Source organism: Mirounga angustirostris, unplaced genomic scaffold (assembly GCF_029215605.1).
Source record: "Mirounga angustirostris isolate CCGP_5_RB_7025 unplaced genomic scaffold, mMirAng1.0.hap1 SCAF_11, whole genome shotgun sequence".
Classification (NCBI taxonomy): Eukaryota; Metazoa; Chordata; class Mammalia; order Carnivora; family Phocidae; genus Mirounga; species Mirounga angustirostris.
In genome coordinates this window covers 68,820,065-68,847,148 of record NW_026991719.1, presented here as the reverse complement: position 1 = coordinate 68,847,148, position 27,084 = coordinate 68,820,065, and the positions used below count along the sequence as shown (strand labels likewise).

Sequence of the window (27,084 nt, the reverse complement as noted above, 5' to 3'; positions counted from 1 at the left end):
ATCACTCATATGTGGAATTTAAGAAACAACACAAATGAACATGGGGAAAAAAAGAGAAGCAAACCAAGAAACAGACACTTAACTTTAGAGAACAAACTGAAGATTGCTGGAGGGGAGGTGGGTAGGTGGGGAATGGGTTAAACAGGTGATGGGATTAAGGAGAGCACTTGTTATGATGAAGATCAGGTGTCATATGTAAGTTTTGAATCACTAAATTCTACACCTAAAACCAATATTGCATTGTATGTTATCTAGCTGGAGTTTAAATTAAAAGTTGGAAAAAATGATTTTTTTATAATTGTACAACTGCACAACATAAGCCATTAGTATTAATACCCTGAAAGGCCACTCAGTGGGCATGCTACATGGGAGTCTGTCCTGTGTCGTATGTGTGTGCATCCCTTTCTTGGTGTCCTTATATCCCCTTGTCATTTTTTTTCCTAATGCTTGTCTACTCTTCCTTTCTTCTTAACTAGACAACCACAATTCCTTTTTTACATCATTCTTATATCTAAACAGTTTATGTTCATTGCTATTAATTTAAGTAACAAAAGAATATATTGTTTATATATTTAAATAAATGAAAATCAAAGTAATTATTAGTTTTCCTCCACTATAGGACTGTGACCTTTTAAAAAAGCAGATTTTTAAAAGAGGGTAATTTTCATATATTTTAAGATGTTTTAAAGGTCTTTCAAAAACAAAATTTTAGGAAGTTAAATTGTTAGACAAGATTATATTTTTAAATTATTTAATAATAGCTCTAAACAGTGTATTTAAGACATATTTTTATGTAACAACAAAATATTTTAGGTGAAATATATACTTCTTGAAGATAATCTATTAGTTTTGAAATTCTTGAATGTACGGTCACATTGTGATATATTCTACATGGTTATTTTACAAGGGAGAATTAAAGTCAGTTTTTGATACCCAAAATTGAACATCATTCTTTGTGTATGCAACTTTTGGCATCACTGTTGTGTTTCCTGGTCTCATTTGACTGTGATTATCTCTCAAATTTTTAGAATTTGGTAAACAGGTATATGAAGCCTGTTAAAATTTTATTTATTAAATTGTGAGTCTTTTATTAAGGACTATTAATATTATATTCTGCTTTCCCTTAGAAAATATAGTAATTTTAAAGTGTTAATATGATTTTGTGTTATCCTGTTTTTTCTTCTAGAAATTATATAGAAGAGAAGTTCAACCTCCTTTCAAACCTGCTTCTGGAAAACCGGATGATACTTTTTGTTTTGATCCTGAATTTACTGCAAAAACACCTAAAGGTAATGCATGTTTATATGTAATATCAGGGCTTTCATTCAATTAGATTGTTAAAAATAAACTAGCTTCTTAGATAAAAACTAAATGAATTTTAAGTTTGCAGAGGGTTTGTTTGCCTTATATGAAAGTGTGGATCTTATATACAGCATTGCATGGGCATCTTTCAAACAGAGGATTTAAATAGGAAATATTTATCAGGGAAGCAAGTGTTAAAGCAAAGGGTAAAATTTTTTCATTCTTGTTTTAAAAGTCCTTTGACATGCTAATGAATTATAGGGTAAGGAGTAGGAGGTAAGACAAGATATATCACTGACTCTTAAAGTTTATAATTTAATGAGGTCTACATAGAGTAGCATCTGTTTCATGCATTCATTCAACAAATATTGAATACCAACAAATATTGAAGGTATTAAGCACTGAAGATGCAGCAGTGAACAGAACAGGCAAAAATTACAATCCATGGGGCTTGCATAGTAGCTAAATGGGGAAACAGATAATATGCAGTAAATCAAAAACATACAGTGTCTGATGGAAACATTTAATGGTTTCTTTTATATTTAAAGAAATGCTAACATTTCATATCATAGAATTCTGTGTAGTTCTAATTAAATATAATTATTTGGACATTAGATTCTCCTGGTTTGCCAGCTAGTGCTAATGCTCATCAACTCTTCAAAGGATTCAGCTTTGTTGCAACTTCTATTGCAGAAGAATATAAAATCACTCCTGTTACAAGTGCAAACGTGTTACCAATTGTTCAGGTAAATTCCACTTAATCAGATTATTCGGTGTAGGGATAACTATTTCTTTCAGTTTTTGCTAATGGATTTACAATAATTTTAAGTGATTTATTTATTTTTATTATGTTCAGTTAGCCAGCATATAGTACATCTTAAGTTTTTGTTGTAGTGTTCAGCGATTCATTAGTTGCGTATAACACCCAGTGCTCATCCCAAAAAAATGTCCAAAATCACTAACCATCAGGGAAGTACAAATTGAAACCACAATGAGATACCATCTTACACCAGTTAGAATGGCCAAAATTAACAAGACAGGAAGCAACAAGTGTTGGTAGGTTGTGGAGAAAGGGGAACCCTCTTAACACTGTTGGTGGGAATGCAAGCTGGTACAGCCACTCTGGAAAACAGTGTAAGGGTTCCTCAAGACATTAAACATTTTAAGTGATTTTTAACTTCTTAATTTATCTCTGTGTATAATATGACTTAAAGATGTCTCCATATGTTTTGGAAAAATACAGATAGTAGTAACCTTTAATTATATTTATGTAATCTTTTCTGACAAGAAAAATGTAATGGCAGTGTATAAACTAGTTGGTTTATTGTATTGGCTTTGGGTATCTAGAAAACCTAAAATTTAGGATTAACAAAGAATCTCCTTAAACCATTTATAAATACTGATAAAACTTCTCTATAATGAATTTTTAAAAAGATTTCATATTAATGAATAGTTAGAAGAGAAGATAAAATTTGTGAAAATATTTCATTCTCTTTAATATTTTACTTTAAAAAAACAGATAAATGGAAATGCTACACAATTTGCTGAAGTATATGAATTAAAAGAGGATATTGGTGTTGGCTCCTATTCTGTTTGCAAGCGATGCATTCATACAGCTACCAACATGGAATTTGCAGTGAAGGTATTATCTCTGAGCCTAACTTGTTTGTTTTATATATATATATATACATATATATATATATGTATATATATATGTAAGTTAAATTACAGGGTAACTTACAGACATTTTTCAGTGGAGCAAGTGGAGATAGCAAAGATAAGATGATAAGGGAAGTTTTTTTTTCAAGTTTTTAAATTATAGTTAGTTAACATACATGGTAAAATTAGTTTCAGGTGTAGAATTTAGTGATTCATCACTTACATATAATACCCAGTACTCATCATAGATGGGGGAAAAGTCTTAAGAAAATATTTTCATTTGAATTTCTTTCTAAGACTTTATTTTGGAGGAATGGTATATTTCATGAATGTCTTGTTTTAAATAGTTTTATTTTAATATAGTATGGTATGATTGTGCAATTGTGACAATTACTGTTACATTTGGATCACATTATCAGTTGATATAGTTTCAGTTAAGTGGAATATAATGTTAAAGAAAAGTGTTCTTTTTTTTATTATTAAGTTTCAGTTATAGGAAATTTTTAAATGTTAAAATAATGTGAAACAAGCATCACTCTTAAGTGTTTGCTTAAAATATAACCAAATGGAAAATATTTCATTCATTTTTAGACAAAGAAAATAATTTAGTTTTCTCTGAAATTTTTCTTGACTTATTTCTTAGATCATTGACAAAAGTAAGAGAGACCCCTCAGAAGAAATTGAAATTTTGATGCGCTATGGACAACACCCCAACGTTATTACTTTAAAGGATGTAGGTATTCAAAATCTATGTATCAGCTAAGCTAATGAAGTTATGACTTGACACTTTATTTTCTTTTTGAAACTTTTCATGTTTATGGTATATTCTACTTTTAAGCCACAAAATCTCAAAAATCTTAAATTTGCCACTTCAGTTTTTTTTTCCCCTGTGATTCTGTACTCCTACCCTTCTTATACAACATCAAAAAAGAACTATGATGGTTGGTAAATGACAGTGTCCTGATGGCTTGAATATATTCTGACTGGTCAACTAATCAACATTATAACCACCATTTATTATCCTGTAGTACTATAAATATAGAAGATATAGGAGATTTGGAATCTGCCAAATTCTAAAATATTTTACTTTTTTGATTATATAGCAAATGGCTATAGCATTATGGATTGTTCCTTGAGTGAAATAGTATTATGCATTTTGATTTGTAATCTTTAAGCAGTATTTTGTTATATATATATATATATATGTGTATATACATACATACATACACACACACACACACACATGCACATCTGTGTATACAAACATCTCACATGCCCTGAAAGGGTACACATATTTTTCTTATTTATTCTCCTTAATATAGTATTTGAATTCAATGAAATATTTAAGACACCATATCAGATAATGGACTGTGAGGACTATATTTAAAAATAATGTATTTACTGCCAGAAGGAAGCTTATTATTAGTAGGCAAGAGAAGTGGCTATAATATAGCCAAAAATGAGATAGATGCTATTTGAGAGACACAGAGTTCTATTGTTCCATTTATATAATTTGATGAAGTATAATGTACAACTTCAAAAGTTAATGCAATTATATGTTTAACATGGTCTCAAGACTGTATAGGAGATTGTTTAGCCATTTTAATCTTCTCTGTAGCCTGTACTATATTAACAGCAAGGGGTTAATGTCCTTTTTTAACAATAGAGGGTCACTAGAAAAGGAAAGTAAATATAATTTCAAAATTTCAGAATTATAATTATAAATAATAATATTTAAAAAATTTTTTTTTTAGGTTTATGATGATGGTAGATATGTTTACCTTGTTACGGATTTGATGAAAGGAGGAGAACTACTTGACCGTATTCTCAAAAAAAAATGTTTCTCAGAACGGGAAGCTAGTGATGTACTGATTGTAATAACTAAGACAGTTGACTATCTTCATTGTCAAGGAGTAAGTTGTAGTTATATTCTCCCCTTCAATTTTGGGACTTATATATCTTCATAAAATTATATCTAGGAGATGCCACTCAAAATGAATTTTCCTGTAACATATATTTCTATAGAGAATATCCTAATAAAATTCATAATGTAGTGAAAGTTAGAGATTTAGGAAATTGGGTAATACTTTAATTCTCTTCACTCTGCCTGTTGCCCTGATTTAAGAGCATATTAGTTTTAAAATGGTTTGAATTATATAAATATATCTAACCTTGACTTTGAAATTATTAAACCTAATCAAACTTAAAAGTCAGACAAGGACATGTTGTATTTTTCAAATTATACTGTATCTAACATATAAAGTTCTGGCAGTAAAAGGACTGTATATCTTTTTCAGGGGGTATAGTTGACACACAATGTTACATTAGTTTCAAGTGTACAGCATAGTGATTCAACAATTGTATACATTATGCTGTACTCACTACAACAGATGTAGCCACCATCTGTCACCATACAATGCTATTACATTACCAGTGACTATATTCCCTATGCCATACTTTTTATTCCCATAACTTACTCATTCCATACCTGGAAGCCTGTGTCTCCCACTCCCCTTCACCCATTTTGCCCATACCTCCACCCACTCTCCTCTGGAAACCATCATTTTGTCTCTGTATTTTTGGGTCTGATTCTGCTTTTTGTTTATTTGTTATTCATTTGTTTTTCAGATTTCACTTGAAAGTAAAATTATATGGTATTTCTCTTTCCCAGTCTGACTTATTTCACTTAGCATAATACCCTCTAGGTCCATCCATGTTGTTGAAAATGGCAAGATCTCATTTTTTTATGGCTGTGCTAATATCCCATTACACACACACACACACACACACACACCCTATCTTCTTTATCCATTCATCTATGGATGGACACTTAGGTTACTTCCATATCTTGGCTATTGTAAATACTGCTGCAATAAACATAGTGGTGCCTATATCTTTTTCAATAGTGTTTTTGTTTTCTTTGGGCAAATACCTAGTAGTGAAATTATTAGATAATGTGGTATTTCTATTTTTAATTTTTTGAGGAACCTCTATACTGTTTTCCACAATGGCTATTATCAGTTTACATTCCCATTAACAGTGTTCTAGGGTTCCTTTTTTCCACATCCTTGATAATACTTGTTATTTCTTGTCTTTTTGATTCTAACCATTCTGATAGTTGTAAGGTGATACCTCATTGTGCTGATTTGCATTTTCCTGATGATGAGTGATACTGAACATCTTTACATGTGGCTGTTGGCCATCTGTACGTCTTCTTTGGAAAAATGTCCAGAGGACTATATATCTTGACCCTTGCCAACTCCTCCTACAAATACAGTAACAAATTTGGATTCTAAGCATTTGAAATACTAATGCATTAAAATTTATGGTGGAGGAACAGGTCTGTTATTTTGCTTCCTATGTCTTCATAAAGAAAGCAAATGAGGGCGCCTGGGTGGCTCAGTTGGTTAAGCGACTGCCTTCGGCTCAGGTCATGATCCTGGAGTCCCTGGATCGAGTCCCGCATCGGGCTCCCTGCTCGGCAGGGAGTCTGCTTCTCCCTCCGGCCCTCCCCCCTCTCATGTGCTCTCCCTCATTCTCTCTCTCTCAAATAAATAAATAAAATCTTTAAAAAAAAAAAAGATTAGAAAGCAAATGAATTGAGTTATGAAAAAGGTCAATTTTTATTATATACAGCTATACAAGTAAACAAAGTCACAAATAATTTAAAATTTTAAGTTTGAATCAATTGTAATAGTACATATGTACTCACTTAAGTATAAAAAATTTAAAAATGAACAATTCAGAATTGACATAGTGAAAATTCTATAGGGACCCTTCTTATAATTCAGAAAAATAAACCAGTACTTAGTGTGTGTTTTAAGAGAGTATATTTTAAATATTTTGAAATATACACTGTATAGTGCTAAAGGAATAATTCTGTTATAATTTAATTCCTTGATAGTCTTCATCAACACTCTCTAAAATGAAGGGTGATCAGGGTTTTTGAGAAAAGTAAAATAACTATTTTTTATTATTTTAGAAACCTTCAGATTCTTACATCAATTAAATAAATCAATAATAGATATATATTGAACATTTCTACATGCCAGACATTGTAAAAGGTGATGCAGATTCAAGCATGAGTAAGACTTGGTCCTTGTCTTTAAAAAACTTTTAGTGTAGTAAAATGCTGATTAAAAATAGGACTAGAATAAATGAAGTGGATAATATTAGTAGGAAAATCATCACATAGAGAATTTCAGAATATTTTCCATTTCTAGCATTTCATTTGGTTCTCATTGTTTCTGTTTTTCTTCTGAGAATTTCATGCATTGAAAACATGTTTTTGTTTTACTTCATTGATATAGTTATAATAGCCACTTTATTTTTAATATTTCTTTTATCTTTATTTGTTTTGTGAATTTTGAATAAATACATTTTTATTGAGATATAATTGGCATATAACATTATGTACATTTAAGTTGTACAACATGTTGATTTGATACATTTATGTGCTGCAATATGATTACCACCATGGAATTAGTTAATACCTTCATCATGTCACATGTAATAATAGCCACTTTAAAATCTTGTCTGTTAGGTCCAGTGTGGTTCATCTTGGAGTTGGAATTGATAGATTTTCTCTTTTCTTGAAACTGTGTTCCATTTTCTTGGTTCCTTGTATATCAGATAATTTTGGATTATATACTGCACATTTGAATATTAAGTAGATTTTTTGTATTGTTAGTTTTTTATTCAATGATTATTATTGTTTTGTTTTGGTGGATAATTTTCTTGGCACTGAAAACTCTGCATTTTGGGCAGCAGCTCTGGTCTCTGTATCTTTTATCTTTGTATGAATTACATTGAGCCTCTTACACACTTTTGACTCAGGGATCAGTTTTGGCTCTTTTCCTTACAGAATTCCTCCTGAGCGTTCAGTTTCCTAGCATCTCTTTTCTGTTCCTCCCAGCCAGAAAGTCTGTGGGCTTTTCCACATGTGTTTTCACCATCACTGTGTGACAGGAACTGCACTTAACCCTAAGCTAAAAACCACAGATATGGGAAGCTTGCTTATAGCTCCCTATATTTCCTCCTTCGACAAAGTGTATACTTCCCTCAGAGTCTGTCTGCTTCTGTTCATTCTCCAGTACCTTCAGGTAGTTGATATTTTAATTATGTTCAAGTTTTAGAGCTGTTTACTGTGGAGAAGAGAGTGTTAAGTAGGGTCTTAGTCCATTATTTCCAGAAGTGGAACTGAGACTTGAATTTTGATATTTTGAGATTGGAAATGATTAACAAAACTTATGGCTTGAATAGAAGCTGGAGCATTTATTGGACAGAGATCATTTCTTCTGTATACTTCAGGGTGTCAAGGCTATCAAGGTTGGAAAAAGTGTCATTTTCAAAATTTTATGATTTAGAAAGTTCCTTCTCCTGGAAATAGTTGATAGTAAAGTGTTTTATTTCATAGATGTTTAGTTCACTATAGAAATGTAATTTTTTTTTCTTTTATGTTCAAGGTTGTTCATCGTGATCTTAAGCCTAGTAATATTTTATATATGGATGAATCAGCCAATGCAGACTCCATTAGAATTTGTGATTTTGGGTTTGCAAAACAACTTCGAGGGGAAAATGGACTTCTCTTGACTCCATGCTACACTGCAAACTTTGTAGCACCTGAGGTATTCTTTAAAACTTTAGTATTGGCCTTTTGTTCTTTTCCTTTAGTTGAATATATATGATGTCATGTATATGTTGCAGTTGATAGGTAAAAGCTGAGTTATCTTATCCTTTCCCAACTATAAAGCTCTTTAAATTAGTGAATTCTGATAACCTCTAACATAAATAGTCAGACTAGTAACTAGCATCTGAAAACAGCCTGAATGTATAATCATCAGACTACTCTTTTCTGTTGGGTTATGTACTACCATCAGAATCATACACTTTTGGAGCTGGGAGGGAGAATAGAGATAACCCCATCTTCAACATATTAAATATTAAGTGAAGAAATTAAGGCTCAAAGTACTTTAAATAAGTTTTTCAAGACCCAGCATTCACTTAGTAATAAAGCCAGGATAGATTTTCAGGTATTTCAGTTTGTGCTGAACAAGAGGTAATTTATATTGTTTAACATTATACATAACATATAAGGGCAGTGCCACCCCTGATTGTCTTTAAGATCTAATTCTTGGAGAAAACAGCTTCACAGGGATTTTTATAAGCAGGGGGACTTTTCTTGGCAAATAACATTCGTATGTAGATCTTAGAGGGAAGAGTCAGGAAAGGTGAGTCTGGGGAGGTTAAGCGGTATAGGTTTCACATTTATCAAACTCCAACAGTCAGTTCTGATACTGGGGATGGGAGCTTTGACAGTAAGTAGCAACTTCCACAGCAGTGAAAGTATGGTTGATCAAAAATGAATTGGGGGGCGCCTGGTTGGCACAGTCAGTTGAGCATCCAACTCTTGGTTTCAGCTGGGGTGGTAACTTCAGGGTCATGGCATTGAGCCCTAAGTCAGGCTCCAGCTCAGCATGGAGTCTGCCTAAGACTCTCTCCCTCTCCCTCTGCCTCTCCCTCTCCTCTCTCTCTCTAAAATAAATTTTAAAAAATGAATCAGGGGTTGCACTGGCCATATAATTTCTTTGTTTGTAAGTTAGAAATTATTCTTATATCTTATGAATAATGCTAACCCATATGAATTATCATATGTTCAGCACAAAGCAAGATACATAAAAATCTTCAGGTTTGAAAAATTGAATTGTCCAAGACAGAGAAGAAGAGTAAAATAATTTGAGGATAAATTCCTACCTCATGTGCATGTTTTCTGATTTTTTATATCAAATACTATCCCTGTCAGTATAATAATTCACATTAGATGTAGCAAGACAGTCATATTTAAATATCAACAAATCTGTATTTTAATAAGTATATATTAGAAAAATATATATATTTTTAAGATTTATTTATTTATTTATTTGACAGAGAGAGACACAGTGAGAGAGGGAACACAAGCAGGGGGAGTGGGAGAGGGAGAAGCAGGAGAGGGAGAAGCAGGCTTCCCGCAGAGCAGGGAGCCCGACGCGGGGCTCGATCCCAGGACCCTGGGATCATGACCCGAGCCGAAGGCAGACGCTTAACAACTGAGCCACCCAGGCGCCCCTAGAAAAATATTTTTATTGAGGTAAAATTAGCATGCAGTGTTATTAGTTTCAGGTATGAAAAGTAGTATATCTAATAAGGAAAATAGAAATATACAAAATAGAAAAATAACATATTAATAAAGAAAAATTCCCATATTAAAATTTATTGCCTTCCTTTAAGATGTTAATGTTGAAGAACCATAATACCTGCTTTACAGGGTTTTTATGATAAGAGGTTTGCCGTATAAAAATTATGTACCTATCTGGAGAATGTAATTTAATCTATATTTTAATTAAATACATAGAATAATGAATGTACAAATTTTTATCACATTACAATATATAGAAACTATATTTCCCAAAATAAAAATTAGAACACATACAGGATCCAAGAAGGGGTCATTGCACTGCCCCTAGTTTTAAGAGATATAACTTAGACATTAAAAAATTAGCCTTTCTAGAATATTTTAATGGTTTTATAAGGATAGGAGGACAGAATAGTTGAGATTTGGGCTTTTCATCAAATAAAGGATATATAGTCATTGTAAATATTCTAACATATTTATGCAATAGACACATAGAAGAGTATAGAATAACCATTTTAATGGATGAATTCTTAATATTGACTTGATCTTGTAGACCTGGTATGATGGAAACATCTCACTGGAAAAAGGTTAGGGATAAATGTGTCCCAAATGAACATCTCAAAAACAGACGTTGAAAGGAAAAATACACAGTATGTCTGTATTTAGATTAATGATAAGGTAAATATTTTTAGGTTAATGGTTAGGTAAATATTTTTAAATGAGTGCAGATCCACAGAGTAAAATACAGCTCATTGATGCTGTTTATCTTAACAGACTTCCATTAGAGTAAGACATTCTCATCATTGTAACAGTGAAGGTATTTTATTTTATTTTATTTTAAGTTTTCATTTAAATTTTAGTTAACATATAGCTTAATATTAGTTTCAGGAATATAATTTAGTGATTCATCACTTACACATAACACCCAGTGCTCATCACAACAAGTGCCCTCCTTAATACCTATCACCCATTTAGCCCGTCCCCCTGCCTACCTCCCCACCAGCAACCCTCAGATTGTTATATATAGTTAAGAGTCTTTTATAGTTTACATCCCTTTTTTTTCTTATCCCGTATGTTCATTGGTTTTCATTCTTAAATTCCACATATGAGTGAAATCATATATTTGTCTTTCTCTGACTTACTTATTTCACTTAGCATAATACACTTGACTTCTATCCAGGTAGATGCAAATGGCAAAATTTCACTCTTTGTGATGGCTGAGTAATATTCCTGTGTGTGTGTGTATGTGTGTGTGTGTACACATAACATCTTCTTTATCCACTCATCAGTTGGTAGACATTTAGGCTCTTTCCATAATTTGGCTATTGTTGGTTATGCTGTTATAAATACTAGGCTGCATGTGTCCCTTCAAATCAATATTTTTGTATTTGCATAAATACCTAGTACTGCAATTCCTGGGTCATAAGATAGTTTTATTTTTAACTTTTTGAGGAACCTACATACTGTTTTCCAGGGGACTGAAACATTTTACATTCTCAATAGTGTAAGAGAGTTCCCCTTTCTCCACATCCTTGCCAATATCTGATGTTTCCTGTGTGGTTAATTATAGCCATTCTAATAGGTGTGAAGTAGTATCTCATTGTACTTTTGATTTGTATTTCCCTGATAATAAGTGATATTGAACATTTTTAATGTATCTGTTAGCCATTTCTATGGCTTCTTTGGAGAAATCTCTGTTCATGTCTTCTGCCCATTTCTTACTGGGTAGTTTTTTGGATATTCACTTTTATAAGTTCTTTATATAGTTTGGATATGAACCCTTTATCTGATATGTCACTTTCAACTATCTTGTCCCATTCTATAGGTTGCCTTTTAGTTTTTTTTTTTTAGTTACACATTTTTTTATGTTATGTTAATCACCATACATTACATCATTAGTTTTTGATGTAGTGTTCCATGATTCATTGTTTCTGTATAACACACAGTGCTCCATTCAGTACGTGCCCTCCTTAATACCCATCACCATGCTAACCCATCCCCCCACCCTCCTCCCCTCTAGAACCCTCAGTTTGTTTCTCAGAGTCCATAGTCTCTCAAGGTTCACCTCCCCCTCCGATTACCCCCCCTTCATTTTTCCCTTACTGCTATCTTCTTCTTCTTTTTTTTTTTACATATAAAGTATTATTTGTTTTAGAGGTACAGGACTGTGAATCAACAGTCTTACACAATTCACAGCACTCTCCATAGCGCATACATTCCCCAATGTCTATCACCCAGCCACCCCATCCCTCCCACCCCACCACCACTCCAGCAACCCTCAGTTTGTTTCCTGAGATTAAGAATTCCTCATATCAGTGAGATCGTATGATACATGTCTTTCTCTGATTGACTTATTTCACTCAGCATAATACCCTCCAGTTCCATCCACGTCATTGCAAATGGCAAGATTTCATTTTTTTGATGGCTCTATAATGTTCCATTGTATATATATACCACATCTTCTTTATCCATTCATCTGTCATTGGACATCTTGGCTTGTTCCATAGTTTGGCTACTGTGGACATTGCTGCTATAAACATCAGGGTGCACGTACCCCTTCGGATCCCTACATTTGTATCTTTGGGGTAAATACCCAGTAGTGCAATTGCTGGGCTGTATGGTAGCTCTATTTTCAACTTTTTGAGGAACCTCCATACTGTTTTCCAGAGTGGCTGCACCAGCTTGCATTCCCACCAACAGTGTAGGAGGGTTCCCCTTTCTCCTCATCCCTGCCAACATGTGTCGTATCTTGACTTGTTAATTTTAGCCATTCTGACTGATGTGAGGTGGTATCTCATTGAGGTTTTGATTTGGATTTCCCTGATGCTGAGTGACGTTGAACACTTTTTCACGTGTCTGTTGGCCATTTGGATGTCTTCTTTGGAAAAATGTCTGTTCATGTCTTCTGCCCATTTCTTGATTGGATCATTTGTTCTTTGGGTGTTGAGTTTGATAAGTTCTTTATAGATTTTGGATACTAGCCCCTTATCTGATATGTCACTTGCAAATATCTTCTCCCATTCTGTCAGTTGTCTTTTGGTTTTGTTGACTGTTTCCTTTGCTGTGCAAAAGCTTTTTATCTTGATGAAGTCCCAGTAGTTCATTTTTGCCCTTGCTTCCCTTGCCTTTGGTGATGTTTCTAGGAAGAAGTTGCTGCGGCTGAGGTCGAAGACGTTGCTGCCTGTGTTCTCCTTTAGGATTTTGATGGACTCCTGTCTCACATTGAGGTCTTTCAACCATTTGGAGTCTATTTTTGTGTGTGGTATAAGGAAATGGTCCAGTTTCATTCTTCTGCATATGGCTGTCCAATTTTCCCAACACCATTTGTTGAAGAGACTGTCTTTTTTCCATTGGACATTCTTTCCTGCTTTGTCAAAGATGAGTTGACCATAGAGTTGAGGGTCCATTTCTGGGCTCTCTATTCTGTTCCATTGATCTATGTGTCTATTTTGTGTGAGTACCATACTGTCTTGATGATTACAGCTTTGTAATAGAGCTTCAAGTCTGGAATTTTGATGCCACCAGCTTTGCTTTTCTTTTTCAGTATTCCTCTGGGGAGGAATATTTGGGGTCTTTTCTGGTTCCATACAAATTTTAGGATTATTTGTTCCATTTCTGTGAAAAAAGGGGATGGTATTTTGATAGGGATTGCATTAAATGTGTAGATTGCTCTAGGTAGCATTGACATCTTCACAATATGTTCTTCCAATCCATGAGCATGGAACGTTTTTCCATTTCTTTGTGTCTTCCTCAATTTCTTTCATGAGTATTTTTTAGTTTTCTGAGTACAGATTCTGTGCCTCTTTGGTTAGATTTATTCCTAGGGATCTTATGATTTTGGGTGCAATTGTAAATGGGATTGACTCCTTAATTTCTCTTTCTTCTGTCTTGTTGTTGGAGTATAGGAATGCCACTGATTTCTGTGCATTGATTTTATATCCTGTCACTTTACTGAATTCCTGTATGAGTTCTAGCAGTTTTAGAGTGAAGTCTTTTGGGTTTCCCACATACAGTATCATATCATCTGCAAAGAGTTAGAGTTTGACTTCTTCTTTGCTGATTCAGATTCCTTTTATTTCTTTTTGTTGTCTGATTGCTGTGGCTAGGACTTCTAGTACTATGTTCAATAGCAGTGGTGATAGTGGACATCCCTGCCACATTCCTGACCTTAGGGGGAAAGCTCTCAGTTTTTCACCATTGAGAATGATATTTGCTGTGGGTTTTTCATAGATGGCTTTTATGATATTGAGGTATGTACCCTGTATCCCTATACTCTGAAGAGTTTTGATCAAGAAAGGATGCTGTACTTTGTCAAAAGCTTTTTCTGCATCTATTGAGAGGATCATATGTTTCTTGTCCTTTCTTCTATTAATGTATTGTATCACATTGATTGATTTGCAGATGTTGAACCAACCTTGCAGCCCAGGGATAAATCCCACTTGGTCTTGGTGAATAATCCTTTTAAGGTACTGTTGAATCCTATTGGCTAGTATTTTGGTGAGAATTTTTGCATCCATGTTCATCAAGGATATTGGTCTATAATTCTCCTTTTTGTTGGGGTCTTTGTCTGGTTTGGGGATCAAGGTAATGGTGGCCTCATAAAACGAGTTTTGAAGTTTTCCTCCCATTTCTATTTTTTTTTTTTTTGAACAGTTTCAGAAGAATAGGTATTAATTCTTCTTTAAATATTTGGTAGAATTTCCCTGGGAAGCCCTCTGGCCCTGGGCTCTTGTTTGTTGGGAGATTTTTGATTAGTGCTTCAATTTCCTTAGTGGTTTTACGTCTGTTCAGGTTTTCTATTTCTTCCTGGTTCAGTTTTGGTAGTTTATACATCTCTAAGAATGCATCCATTTCTTCCAGATTATCTAATTTGCTGGCATAGAGTTGCTCATAATATGTTCTTATAATTGTTTCTATTTCTTTGGTTTGGTTGTGATCTCTCCTCTTTCATTCATGATTTTATTTTTTTAGGTCCTTTCTCTTTTCTTTTTGATAAGTCTGGCCAAGGGTTTATCAATCTTGTTAATTCTTTCAAAGAACCAGCTCCTAGTTTCATTGATCTGTTCTACTGTTCTTTTGGTTTCTGTTTCATTGATTTGTGCTCTGATCTTTATGATTTCTGTTCTCCTGCTGGGTTTAGGCTTTATTTGCTGTTCTTTCTCCAGCTCCTTTAGGTGTAGGGTTAGGTTGTGTACTTGAGACCTTTCTTGTTTCTTGAGAAAGGCTTGTATTGCTATATACTTTCCTCTTAGGACTGCCTTTGCTGCATCCCAAAGATTTTGACCAGTTGTGTTTTCATTTTCATTTGTTTCCATGAACTTTTTAAATTCTTCTTTAATTTCCTGGTTGACCCATTCATTCTTTAGTAGGATGCTCTTTAGCTTCCTTGTATTTGAGTTCTTTCTGACTTTCCTCTTGTGATTGAGTTCTAGTTTCAAAGCACTGTGGTCTGAAAATACGCAGGGAATGATCCCAATCTTTTGGTACCAGTTGAGACCTGATTTGTGACCTAGAATGTGATCTCTTCTGGAGAATGTTCCATGGGCACTAGAGAAGAATGTGTATTCTGTTGTTTTGGGATGGAATGTTCTGAATATGTCTGTGATGTCCATTTGGTCCAGTGTGTCATTGAAAGTCTTTATTTCCTTGTTGATCTTTTGCTTAGATGATCTGTCCATTTCAGTGAGATGGGTATTAAAGTCCTCCACTATTATTGTATTGTTGTCGATGTGTTTCTTTGCTTTTGTTATTAATTGGCTTGTATAATTGGCTGCTCCCATGTTAGGGGCATAGATAGTTACAATTGTTAGATCTTCTTGTTCGATAGACCCTTTAAGTAGGATATAGTGTCCTTCCTCATCTCTTATTATAGTCTTTCATTTAAAATCTAATTTGTCTGATACAAGGATTGCCACCCCGGCTTTCTTTTGGTGTCCATTAGCATGGTAAATGGTTTTCCACCCCCTCACTTTCAGTCTGGGAGTGCTTTGGGGTCTAAAATGAGTCTCTTGCAGACAGCATATTGATGGGTCTTGTTTTTTTATCCAATCTGATAGCCTGTGTCTTTTGATTGGGGCATTTAGCCCATTTACATTCAGGGTAACTATTGAAAGATATGAATTTAGTGCCATTGTATTGCCTGTAAGGTGAATGTTATTGTATATTGTCTGTGTTCCTTTCTGGCCTATGTTACTTTTAGGCTCTCTCTTTGCTTAGAGGACCCCTTTCAATATTTCTTGTAAGGCTGGTTTCGTGTTTGCAAATTCCTTTAGTTTTTGTTTGTCCTGGAAGCTTTTTATCTCTGCTATTTTCAATCACAGCCTAGGTGGATATAGTATTCTTGGCTGCACATCTTTTTCATTTAGTGCTCTGAATATATCCTGCCAGTCCTTTCTGGCCTGCCAGGTCTCTGTGGATAGGACTGTTGCCAATCTAATGTTTCTACCATTGTAGGTTACAGATCTCTTCTCCCAAGCTGCTTTCAGGATTTTCTCTTTGTCTCTGAGACTCGTAAGTTTTACTATTAGGTGTCAGGATGTTGACCTATTTTTATTGATTTTGAGGGGGGTTCTCTGTGCCTCCTGGATTTTGATGCCTGTTTCCTTCCCCAAATTAGGGAAGTTCTCTGCTATAATTTGCTCCAATATACCTTTTGCCCCTCTCTCTCTTTCTTCTTCCTCTGGGATCCCAATTATTCTAATATTGTTTCATCTTATAGTATCACTTATCTCTGGAATTCTGCCCTTGTGATCCAGTAGTTGTTTATCTCTGTTTTTCTCAGCTTCTTTATTTTCCATCATTTGGTTTTCTATATCACTAATTCTCTCTTCTGCCTCATTTATCCTAGCAGTTAGAGCCTCCATTTTGGATTGCACCTCATTAATAGCCTTTTTGATTTCGACTTGGTTAGATTTTAGTTCTTTTATTTCTGCAGAAATGGTTTCTCTAATATCTTCCATGCTTTTTTCAAGCCCAGCTAGTATCTTTATAATCGTCATTCTGAACTCTAGTTCCAACATCTTACTAATGTCTCTGTTGATTAGGTCCCAGGCAGTCGGTACTGCCACTTGTTCTTTTTTTTTTTTGAGGTGATTTTTTCCATCTTGTCATTTTGTCCAGAGGAGAACAGAGGAATGAGAGAACAAAATTTTCACAGGATAACAACAACCCCAGAAAAATATACGCTAAACAAATCAGAAGAGACCTGAAACCAGGGGAAAAGAAAGGGAAATAAAGAAAAAGAAAGAGAAAAAGATAAAAAACAAACAAACAAAGAGACAAAAAGAGAATATAATCAAATATGATCAGTCTGGTGCATAGATCAGTGCCACACACTAGATTTGGGGCATATTTTGGTCTGTTAGAAGAATGTGCCTCCCAAAATTTTAAAGAAAGAAAAGCTTATATATGTACAAAAATAAGGGTAAATATGATGAAGGGATGGAATATGACTGTAAAGATGAAAATTATAAAATTTTTATAGAAGGAATTGATAAGAAGTTGGTTGAAAAAAGAAAGAAGATGATTAAAAAAAAAAAAAGGAGAGAATGTGATCAGGCAGGAGATTAGGACAAAGCCATACACAAAAGATTTAGGGTATATTTTGGTCTGTTAGAAGAAACTGTATCCCAAAATTTTAAAGAGAGAACAACTTATATATATATATATATATACCAAAAATAAGGTTAACTACTATGAAGGGATAGATTATGACTCTAAAAATGAAAAATAAAAAAGATTTTTTAAAAAAGGGATTGATAAGATGTTGGTTGAAAAAGGGAAAAAGAAAAATAAAAAAAGAAAGAAAAAGAAAATTTAAAAATTTAACTTTGAAAACCTGAAGAATTATGGGAAAAAAGCCATGATTTCTATGTGCAGTATTCCCCTAGTGCTCGAGTTCTGCCGTTCTCATTGATAGGTAAACTTGGTCTTGGCTGCCTGTTCTTTCTGGTCTTCTGGGGGAGGGGCCTGTTGCAGTGGTTCTCAAATGTCTTTGCCAGAGGCAGAATTGCCCCACCCTTGCCCATTCCAGGCTAAGTAATCTGCTTTGGTTTGCTCTTGGGAGCTTTTGTTCTCTGCAAGCTTTCGGTACAGCTTTGGAGCATGAGAGTGAAAATGGCAGCCCGCCTCCCAATCTCCACCCCGGAGGAGCTGAGAACTTGGGGGCCCCACTCCTCAGTGAGCCCCCAGAGAAAAGCAGTCAGTCACTCCTGTCTCCCCGGTCTCGGGCTGCACTCCAAGCTCACCCAGCCTGTGACCGAGCATTTCTATCTCTAGCACATGACCCCATTTGGAGTCTCCAAACCCAGCAGATTCCTGCGGTGTGCTCCTGTGCTGCTCCTCCTGGGGGGAGGAAGGGGAGTCTCCTCTGATCTGACTTGTTGGGTCCGTGCTGGAAGAGCAGTGGCCTGACTCTGCCGCAGATCCCGGTTTATGGCAACCCCGAGCTCAGAGCCCACTCCTCGGCTCCATCTCTGTAGCCACCTTCCCTTCTCTGATACCTGGGAGCTCTGCCGCACTCAGGCACCCCTGGTCTTTCTGTGACCCCGAGGGTCCTGAGACCACACTGTCCCAGCAAGTGTTCCACCCCCGGCTTAGTCACTGGAGCATCTTCCCTCAGTAGAGCCGACTTCTAAAATTTCCGATTTTGTGCTCTGCTGCTCTATCACTTGCCAGTAGCTGCCTGATGGAGGCTCTCTCCCCCCCGCCGTCTATCTTCCTGAATATTGCCTTGGATTCATTTCTCCGCACGTCCTACCTTCCAGAAAGTGATCACTTTTCTGTTCAGAGAGTTGCTGCTATTCTTTTCTTCGATCTCCTGTTGAGTTCATAGGTGTAGGTGTTCAGAATGGTTTGATCCCTATCTAGCTGAATTTCTAGACGAAATTTAGGTCTCCTACTCCTCCGCCATCTTGCTCCTCCCTGCCTTTTAGTTTTGATTGTTTCCTTTACTGTGCAGAAGCATTTTGTGGTGATGAAATCCCAATAGTTCATTTTTGCTTTTGATTCCTTGCTTCCTGTGACATGCCTTGTAAGAAGTTGCTACAGCTGATATCAAAAAGGTTGCTGTCTGTATTCTCCTCTAGGATTTTGATGGTTTCCTGCCTCACATTTAGGTCTTTCATCCATTTTGAATTTATTTCTTTTTGTGGTGATGAAATCCCAATAGTTCATTTTTGCTTTTGATTCCTTGCTTCCTGTGACATGCCTTGTAAGAAGTTGCTACAGCTGATATCAAAAAGGTTGCTGTCTGTATTCTCCTCTAGGATTTTGATGGTTTCCTGCCTCACATTTAGGTCTTTCGTCCATTTTGAATTTATTTCTTTTATGGTGTAAGAAAGTGGCCCAGTTTCCTTCTTTTGCATGTTGCTGTCCAGATATCCCAACACCATTTGTTGAAGAGACTTTTTTCCATTGGATGTTCTTTCCTGCTTTATTGAAAATTAGTTGACAGTATATTGGTGGGTCCACTTCTTTGTTTTCTGTTCTGTTCCACTGATCTATGTGTATGTTTCTGTGCTAGCACATACTGATTTGAGTGTAATATTGCTTGAAGTATGGAAGTGTGATGCCTCCAGATCTGCTTTTCTTCTTCAAGATTGCTTTGGCTATTCAGTGTTTTTTGTGGTTTTATACAAATTTTAGGATTGTTTGTTTTAACTCTGTGAAAAATGCTGGTGGTATTTTGATAGGGATTGCATTGAATGTGTAGATGGCTGGTAGTATAGATATTTTAACAATATTCGTTCTTCCAATCCATGAGCATAGAATGTGTTTCCATTTCTTTGTGTCCACTTCAGTTTCTTTCATAAGTGTTCTATAGTTTTCAGATTACAGATCTTTTACCTCCTTGGTTAGGTTTATTCCTAGGTATCTTATGGTTTTTGGTGCAGTTTTAAATGGGATAGATTCCTTGATTTCTCTTTCTGCTGCTTCATTACTTGTGTATAGAAATGCAACAGATTTTTGTTCATTGATTTTGTGTCCTGCAACTCTACAGAATTCTTATATCAGTTTTAGTATTTTTTTGGTAGAGTCTTTCAGGTTTTTTACAGAGAGTATCATGTCATCTGCAAGTAGTGAAAATTTGACTTCTTCCTTGACAATTTGGATACATTTTATTTCTTTTTGTTGTCTGATTCCTGAAGGTAGTACTTCTAGTCCTGTGTTAAGTAATAAAGTAAGAGTGAACATCCCTGTTTTTCTCCATTGAGGATGATATTACCTGTGGGTTTTTCATATATGGCCTTTATTATGTTGATATATGTTCCCTCTATCACTACATCGTTGAGGTTTTTATCAAGAATGTATGCTGTACTTTGTCAAATGTTTTTTCTGCATCTATTGAGGGGATTATATGTTTCTTATCCTTTCTTTTGTTAATGTGGTGTATCATTTTGATTGATTTGCAAATATGGAACCACCCTTCCCGCCCAGGAATAATTCCCACTTGATGGTGTTGAATGATTCTTTTAATGTACTGTTGAATTTGATTTGTATTTTGTTGAGAATTTTTGCAACTGTGTTCATCAGGGATATTATCCTGCTCCTTTTTGGTAGTGTCTTTGTCTGGTTTTGAAATCAAGGTAATGCTGGCCTCATTGAATGAATTTGGAAACTTTCCTTCTATTTCTATATTTGGAACAGTTTCAGAAGAATAGGTATTAACTCTTCTTTAAATAACTAACTGGTAGAATTCCCCTGGGAAGCCATCTGGCCCTGAACTTTTGTTTTTTGATAGATTTTTGATTAGTGATTCAATTTCTTTCCTGGTTATTGGCCTGTTCAAATTTTGTATTTCTCCCTGTTTCAGTTTTGGTGGTTTGTATGTTTCTAGGAATTTATCCATTTTTTCCAGATTGCCCAGTTTTATAATAGTCTCTTAAAATTGTTTGTATTTTTGTGGTGTTGGTTGTGATCTCTCCTCTCTCATTTGTGATTTTATTTGGGTACTTTCTCTTTTCTTTTTGATAAGACTGGCTAGGGATTCATCAATTTGATTAATTCTATCAAAAAAACAGTTCCTAGCCTCATTGATATGTTCTGTTTTTTGTTTGTTTCTCTATCATTTATTTCTGCTCTAATCTTTATCATTTCCCTTCTACTGACTTTAGGTTTCACTTTCTGTTCCTTTTCTACCTCCTTTAGGTGTAAGGCTAGGTTGTATATTTGAGATTTTTCTTGCTACTTGAGGTAGGCTTGTATTACTGTACATTTCCCTGTTTTGACTGCTTTTGCTGCATCCCAAATGTGTTGGACTGTTCTATTTTCATTTGCTTCCATGTATTTTTTTTTACATATTCATTAATTTGCTGGTTAACCTATTCATTCTCCAGTAAGATGTTCCTTAACCTCCAAGTACTTGTGGTCTTTCCAAATTTTTTCCTGTGTTGACTTCTAGTTCCATTGTGTTGTGGTCAGAAAATATGCATGGTTAGATCTTAATCTTTTTCTGTTTGTTGAGGCTTGATTCGTGACCCAATATGTGATCTTTTCTGGAGACTGTTTCCTATGCACCCGAAAAGAATGTGTATTCTGCTGCTTTAGGATGAAATGTTCTAAATATATTCGTTATATGTCCATCTGGTCTAGCATGTCATTCAAAGCCATTGATTCCCTGTTGATTTTCTGCTTAGATGATCTGTCCATTGACATAAGTAAGGTGTTGAAGTCCCCTACTATTATTGTGTTATTATCAATGAGTTCCTTTTTTTTTTTAAATATTTTATTTATTTATTTGACAGAGAGAGACACAGCGAGAGAGGGAACACAAGCAGGGGGAGTGGGAGAGGGAGAAGCAAGCTCCCCGCAGAGCAGGGAGCCCGATGTGGGACTCGATCCCGGGACCCTGGGATCATGACCTGAGCCGAAGGCAGTCGCTCAACCGACTGAGCCACCCAGGCGCCCTCAATGAGTTCCTTTTTGTTTGTTATTATCTGATTTATGTATTTCAGTCCTCTGAATTTGGGGGCATAAACATTTACAATTGTTAGATCTTCTTGTTGGATAGACCCCTTTATTATGATATAGTGCCCTTCTTCATCTCTTGTAGCAGGCTTTGGTTTAAAATCTAGTTTGTCTGATAGAAGTATGGCTATTTTCACTTTCTTTTGACATCTGTTACCATGATAAATGGTTCTCCATCCCCTCACTTTCAATCTGCAGGTGTCCTTAGGTCTAAAATGAGTCTCTTTTAGGCAGCTTATAGATGGGTCTTGTTTTTTTATCCAATCTGATACCCTATAACTTGTGATTGGAGAATTTAGTTCATTTACATTGAGAGTGATTATTAATAGGAATTTAGTGCCATTGTATTACCTGTAAAGTCAGTGTTTCTGGAGATTTTCTGTGTTCCTTTCTAGTCCTTGGTGCTTTTGGTCTTACTTTCCCACTCAAAGAGTCCCCTTTAATATTTCCTGCAGGGCTGGTTTAGTGTCATGAACTCCTTTAGTTTTTATCTGGGAAACTTATATTTCCTTCTATTCTGACTGGCAGCCTTGCTGGATAAAGTATTCTTGGCTGCATATATATTTTTTCCCATTCAACATGTTGAATCTATCATGCTACTCCCTCCTGGCCTGTCATGTTTCTGTGGAGAGATCTACTGCTAACCTTATTTGTCTTCCCTTATAAGTTAGGGACTTCTTTTTTGTCTTGTTCCTTTTAGGATTTTACCTTTATCACTGTGTTTTGCAAATTTAACTATAATATATCTTTTTTTTTAAAAGATTTTATTTATTTATTTGAGACAGAATGAGAGAGAGAGAGCACATGAGAGTGGGGAGGGCCAGAGGGAGAAGCAGGCTCCCTGCTGAGCAGGGAGCCCGATGCGGGACTCGATCCAGGGACTCCAGGATCATGACCTGAGCCGAAAGCAGTCGCCCAACCAACTGAGCCACCCAGGCGCCCCTTAACTATAATATATCTTAGTGTTAGTTTGTTTTGTTGATTTTGATAGCAGTTCTCTGTGCCTTCTGGATTGGGATATCTGTTTCCTTCCCAAGATTAGGGAAGTTTTCAGCTCTAATTTCCTCAAATAAACCTTCTGCTCATTTTTCACTCTCTTCTTCTGGGCCCCCTATGATATGAATGTTATTATGCTTCATATAGTTGCTGAGTTCCCTAAGTGTACATTAATGATCCAGTATTTTTCTTTCCCTCTTCTTTTCAGCTTCATTATTTTCCACAATTTTATCTTCTTTATCACTTATTTGTTCTTCTGCTTGTTCCCTACTTGTGGTCATTACATCCAGTCAGTTTCACATCTCCATTATACCATGTTTTAATTTGGCTAGCCTGGGTTTTAGGTCTTTTATCTCTGTGGTGAGGGACTCCTGGTGTTTTTCTCTAGCCAAGCTAGTATCCTTCTGACTGTTGTCAGAAGTCTGGTTCAGGCATATTACTTATATCTGTTTTGATGAGATCCCTATCCTTGACTTCTTGTTCTTTCTTTTGGGATGAATTCGTATACTGTCCAGGATCTGGTTCTTCGGGAATTGTTTCTGGTGTATGCTGTGTGCACTCTACTGTTGTGTTTTGGCTGCTCTTTTCCTCAGGTCAGTCCCTTGCACAGTTTTTCTTGCATGCAGTGGAGAGTGTTTGGACCTTGTCCAGTGTGTGTCGAGTTTTAAGTAGTTGTCTGCATGTTAAAAGAGGCCAAATCCTATTTCCACTAGAGCTCAAGGTTTGCAGTATTCTATGGTCAGTTGATTTGGTGTGTGCAGGGGAGAGGGGGTTGTACTGGTCTTTTGGGGGAGGAGCCCACTGCTGATGTGACTCTCAGGCACTCTTACCCTAGTGAAAAAGCACCTGCAGAGCACAGGGGGACAGGGCTTGGTGTAAGCAGCTCAAGTCTTCACTGTGGTTGCTATGCTGCTCACTGAATTCCATCTGTGCTGATGGGCAAGGGGAGAAATGACATCGGTCTGCTCTCTTGTCCCCAGAGAGGGACGTTCGCACCCATAGCTGTTCAGTTCACCCTCACAGAAGAGTGAACAGTCTCTCCTTGTGTGTCCTAGGCATCCCTCAGATTTTTGCCTTCACTCTGTCTGTATCTGAGCTGTTTGCCCACCTGGTGGCGCAGTGATCCTGTGTTTTATCTCAGGCATGCCAGCTAGGTTTCAAAACTCCAAATTTTAGGAAACCAGCATGGCCTGGACCCAACTGATCCTCTGGGGAAGGGTCTCACCACACTGTGGCTGGTGCTGGATTGTCCCTGAAGGGCAGTCGCATGAGTGTACAGAGGATTGGAGTTTATAGTAAAAAACAGCAAGAAGCTGGTGTCCAGGTTAACTTCCCTCATCAGGTGTCTCTTCTCTTATGCTAATGAGTGAGGCAGTGCAATGGCACCTGCCAACTCTTGTCCTCTGAGAGGCAGTGCCCCCTCTCCTAAATGCACTCCCAAGAGTGGGAACTGTTTCTCCTCATGCAACCTAAGACCCCTCTTGTTTTTCCTAGTCCCTCTTGTTTTCCCAGTCAGTGGTTTGGGGGAAATGATTTTCTTGTGCAATCCCCTGTGCACTCCTCAATCTTTCTCTCTCTCCCCTTGCTGTCAACAGAGCTCCCTCCTTTCTGCAACACCTGTGATTTTTTTTCCCCCCACATCATGTCTCTGCACCTCCTACCTTCCTTGATGTGGCCTCTTTTCTCCCTGTAGTTGTGCAGTTTGTTCTGTCTGTCCTCCCATTGATTTCCTGGGTGTTCAGAATGATTTGATATTTATCTATCTGTTTTCGAGAGATGAGGCAAGCATAGGGTCCCCTTCATATTCCACCATCTTAACCCCTTCCCCTGTAGTAGTGAAGGTTTTCAAGTGGGCGCCTGGAGACCACTTCTCCATAATTAGTACTTCAGCTATCTTTGGGTAGTATTTGTATTTTCAAAATACTTTCAAAGGTTTTATGATCAAGTGTTGAAGCCTCTGCTAGCAATAAATTAATATTTATAATTTTTATGAATGAAATACAGAGATTTTAGGTAAGATTTGTTTCTAAATCTCAGACCTTTTCAAAAATTAGGAATAAAGTATATGAAATACATTATCTTTTAAACTAGAATCAGAAAGATTCAAGTATCCATGCAGATATTTGAATAAATAATAGCATTTATGGGAGTATAAATTCACTATCTCATCATAGTAAATAGACTCCTTATTTGCTAAGATATATTCTAATTAGTACAATTTTGGCTTATTAATAAGGAAGAAATATTTGTTCATTTTTTGATATGTATCAATCAACCTTCTAAGCTTTACTTCATTGATGTCCTTTTCTACTATAACTGTGTTGCAAAAATTAATATATCTCCAGAAATATCTTATTCTTTATAGAAGTAAACACATGATATTTTTCTACTAATGTTAAATGTGTACTGAAGTCTAAAAATGAGCCTGACTTAAAGGAACCTACAATAAATTGGATGGAAGTTGTCTGATGTGAGTTGTTTAGCAATAACTCGTTATTCCTTAGAGCCTTTTTGGTCCCTACTATTACTTACATAAGCTAGTTATATAGGTATTTTGATATTAGCTTTTCAAGTTTGCACTTGATTGTTCTTTTTTTTTTAAATTTTATTTTATTATGTTACTTTAATCACCATACATTACATTAGTATTTTTTTTCAAGATTTTATTTATTTATTTGACAGAGAAAGACACAGCAAGAGAGGGAACACAAGCAGGGGGAGCGCGAGAAGCAGGCTTCCCGAGGAGCAGGGAGCCCGATGCAGGGCTTGATCCCAGGACCCTGGGATCATGACCTGAGCTGAAGGCAGACACTTAACGACTGAGCCACCCAGGCACCCCACATCATTAGCTTTTGGTGTAGTGTTCCATGATTCATTGTTTGCATATAACACCCACTGCTCCATGCAATACATGCACTTGATTGTTCTTATAAGTACTCTTTGACTAGGAAAAATTTATATCTTGAATTTTATGTGAGATAGATACTCGTTATTTATGTCTGGTAATTGTCAAAGCCAAACATTAATATTTTTAGCCTTTTATAAATGTCCATGCTGCTGGTTATGCAATTCACAGTGTTAATGCATTAATAATATTTATATTTTGTTTTTAGGTCTAAAAGCTTTAGCAGTGGGTTTATTTCTTTTTTTTATATTTTTAAGTTTTTATTTAAATTCCAGTTAGTTAACATACAGTGTAATATTAATTTCAGGTGTACAATATAGTGATTCAACACTTCCATATACCACCTAATGCTCATCACAAGTGCACTCCTTAATCCTCATCACCTATTTAACACATCCTGCCACCCACCTTCCCTCTGGTAACCATCAGTTTATTCTCTATACTTAAGGGGCTATTGCTTGCTTTGCCTCTCTGTCTCCTTTTTTCTCCTTTGCACCTTTTGCTTCTTAAATTTCACATATGTGTGAAATGACATAATATTCATCTTTCTCTGACTGATGTATTTTGATTAGCATAATAGTCTCTAGTTCTATCCACATCAGTGCATTTTTTGATGGTTGAGTAGTAATCCATTGTATATATATATGCTACTTCTTTTTTTTTTTTTTCCCTTAAGCATGGCCAATCTTATTACATCAACATTCCACTTTCTACTTCCCTGAGTTACTTTATTATTTTTTTTACTTTAGTCATTGTTTTTAATTTTTATTTATTTTTATTTTTAATTTTTTTAAATTATTATGTTATGTTGGTCACCATACAGTACTTCATTAGTTTTTGATGTAGTGTTCCAGGATTCATTGTTTCTGTAGAACACACAGTAATCCATGCAATATGTGCCCTCCTTAATACCATCACTGGGACAACCCATCCCCCCACAGCCCTCCCCTCTAAAACCCTCAGTTTGTTTCTTGGAGTCCATAGTCTCCCATGGTTCATCTCCCCCTCCAATTACCCCCCCTTCATTTTACCCTTCCTTCTCCTAATGTCCTCCATGCTATTCCTTATGTTCCACAAATAAGTG

The 27,084-nt window shown here is 35.8% G+C and overlaps 1 protein-coding gene across 1 annotated transcript in view; it reads left to right on the top strand.

Moving 5' to 3' along the window:
• Positions 1 to 27,084, top strand: part of RPS6KA6 (ribosomal protein S6 kinase A6) — a 194,883-nt gene that overhangs the window by 130,886 nt on the left and 36,913 nt on the right. The window contains exons 13-18 of the mRNA XM_064574293.1: positions 1,187 to 1,289; positions 1,918 to 2,048; positions 2,822 to 2,944; positions 3,605 to 3,694; positions 4,716 to 4,874; positions 8,427 to 8,588. Of these exons, the coding sequence (XP_064430363.1) occupies positions 1,187 to 1,289; positions 1,918 to 2,048; positions 2,822 to 2,944; positions 3,605 to 3,694; positions 4,716 to 4,874; positions 8,427 to 8,588 (768 nt within the window). The remainder of the gene's footprint in view (positions 1 to 1,186; positions 1,290 to 1,917; positions 2,049 to 2,821; positions 2,945 to 3,604; positions 3,695 to 4,715; positions 4,875 to 8,426; positions 8,589 to 27,084) is intronic.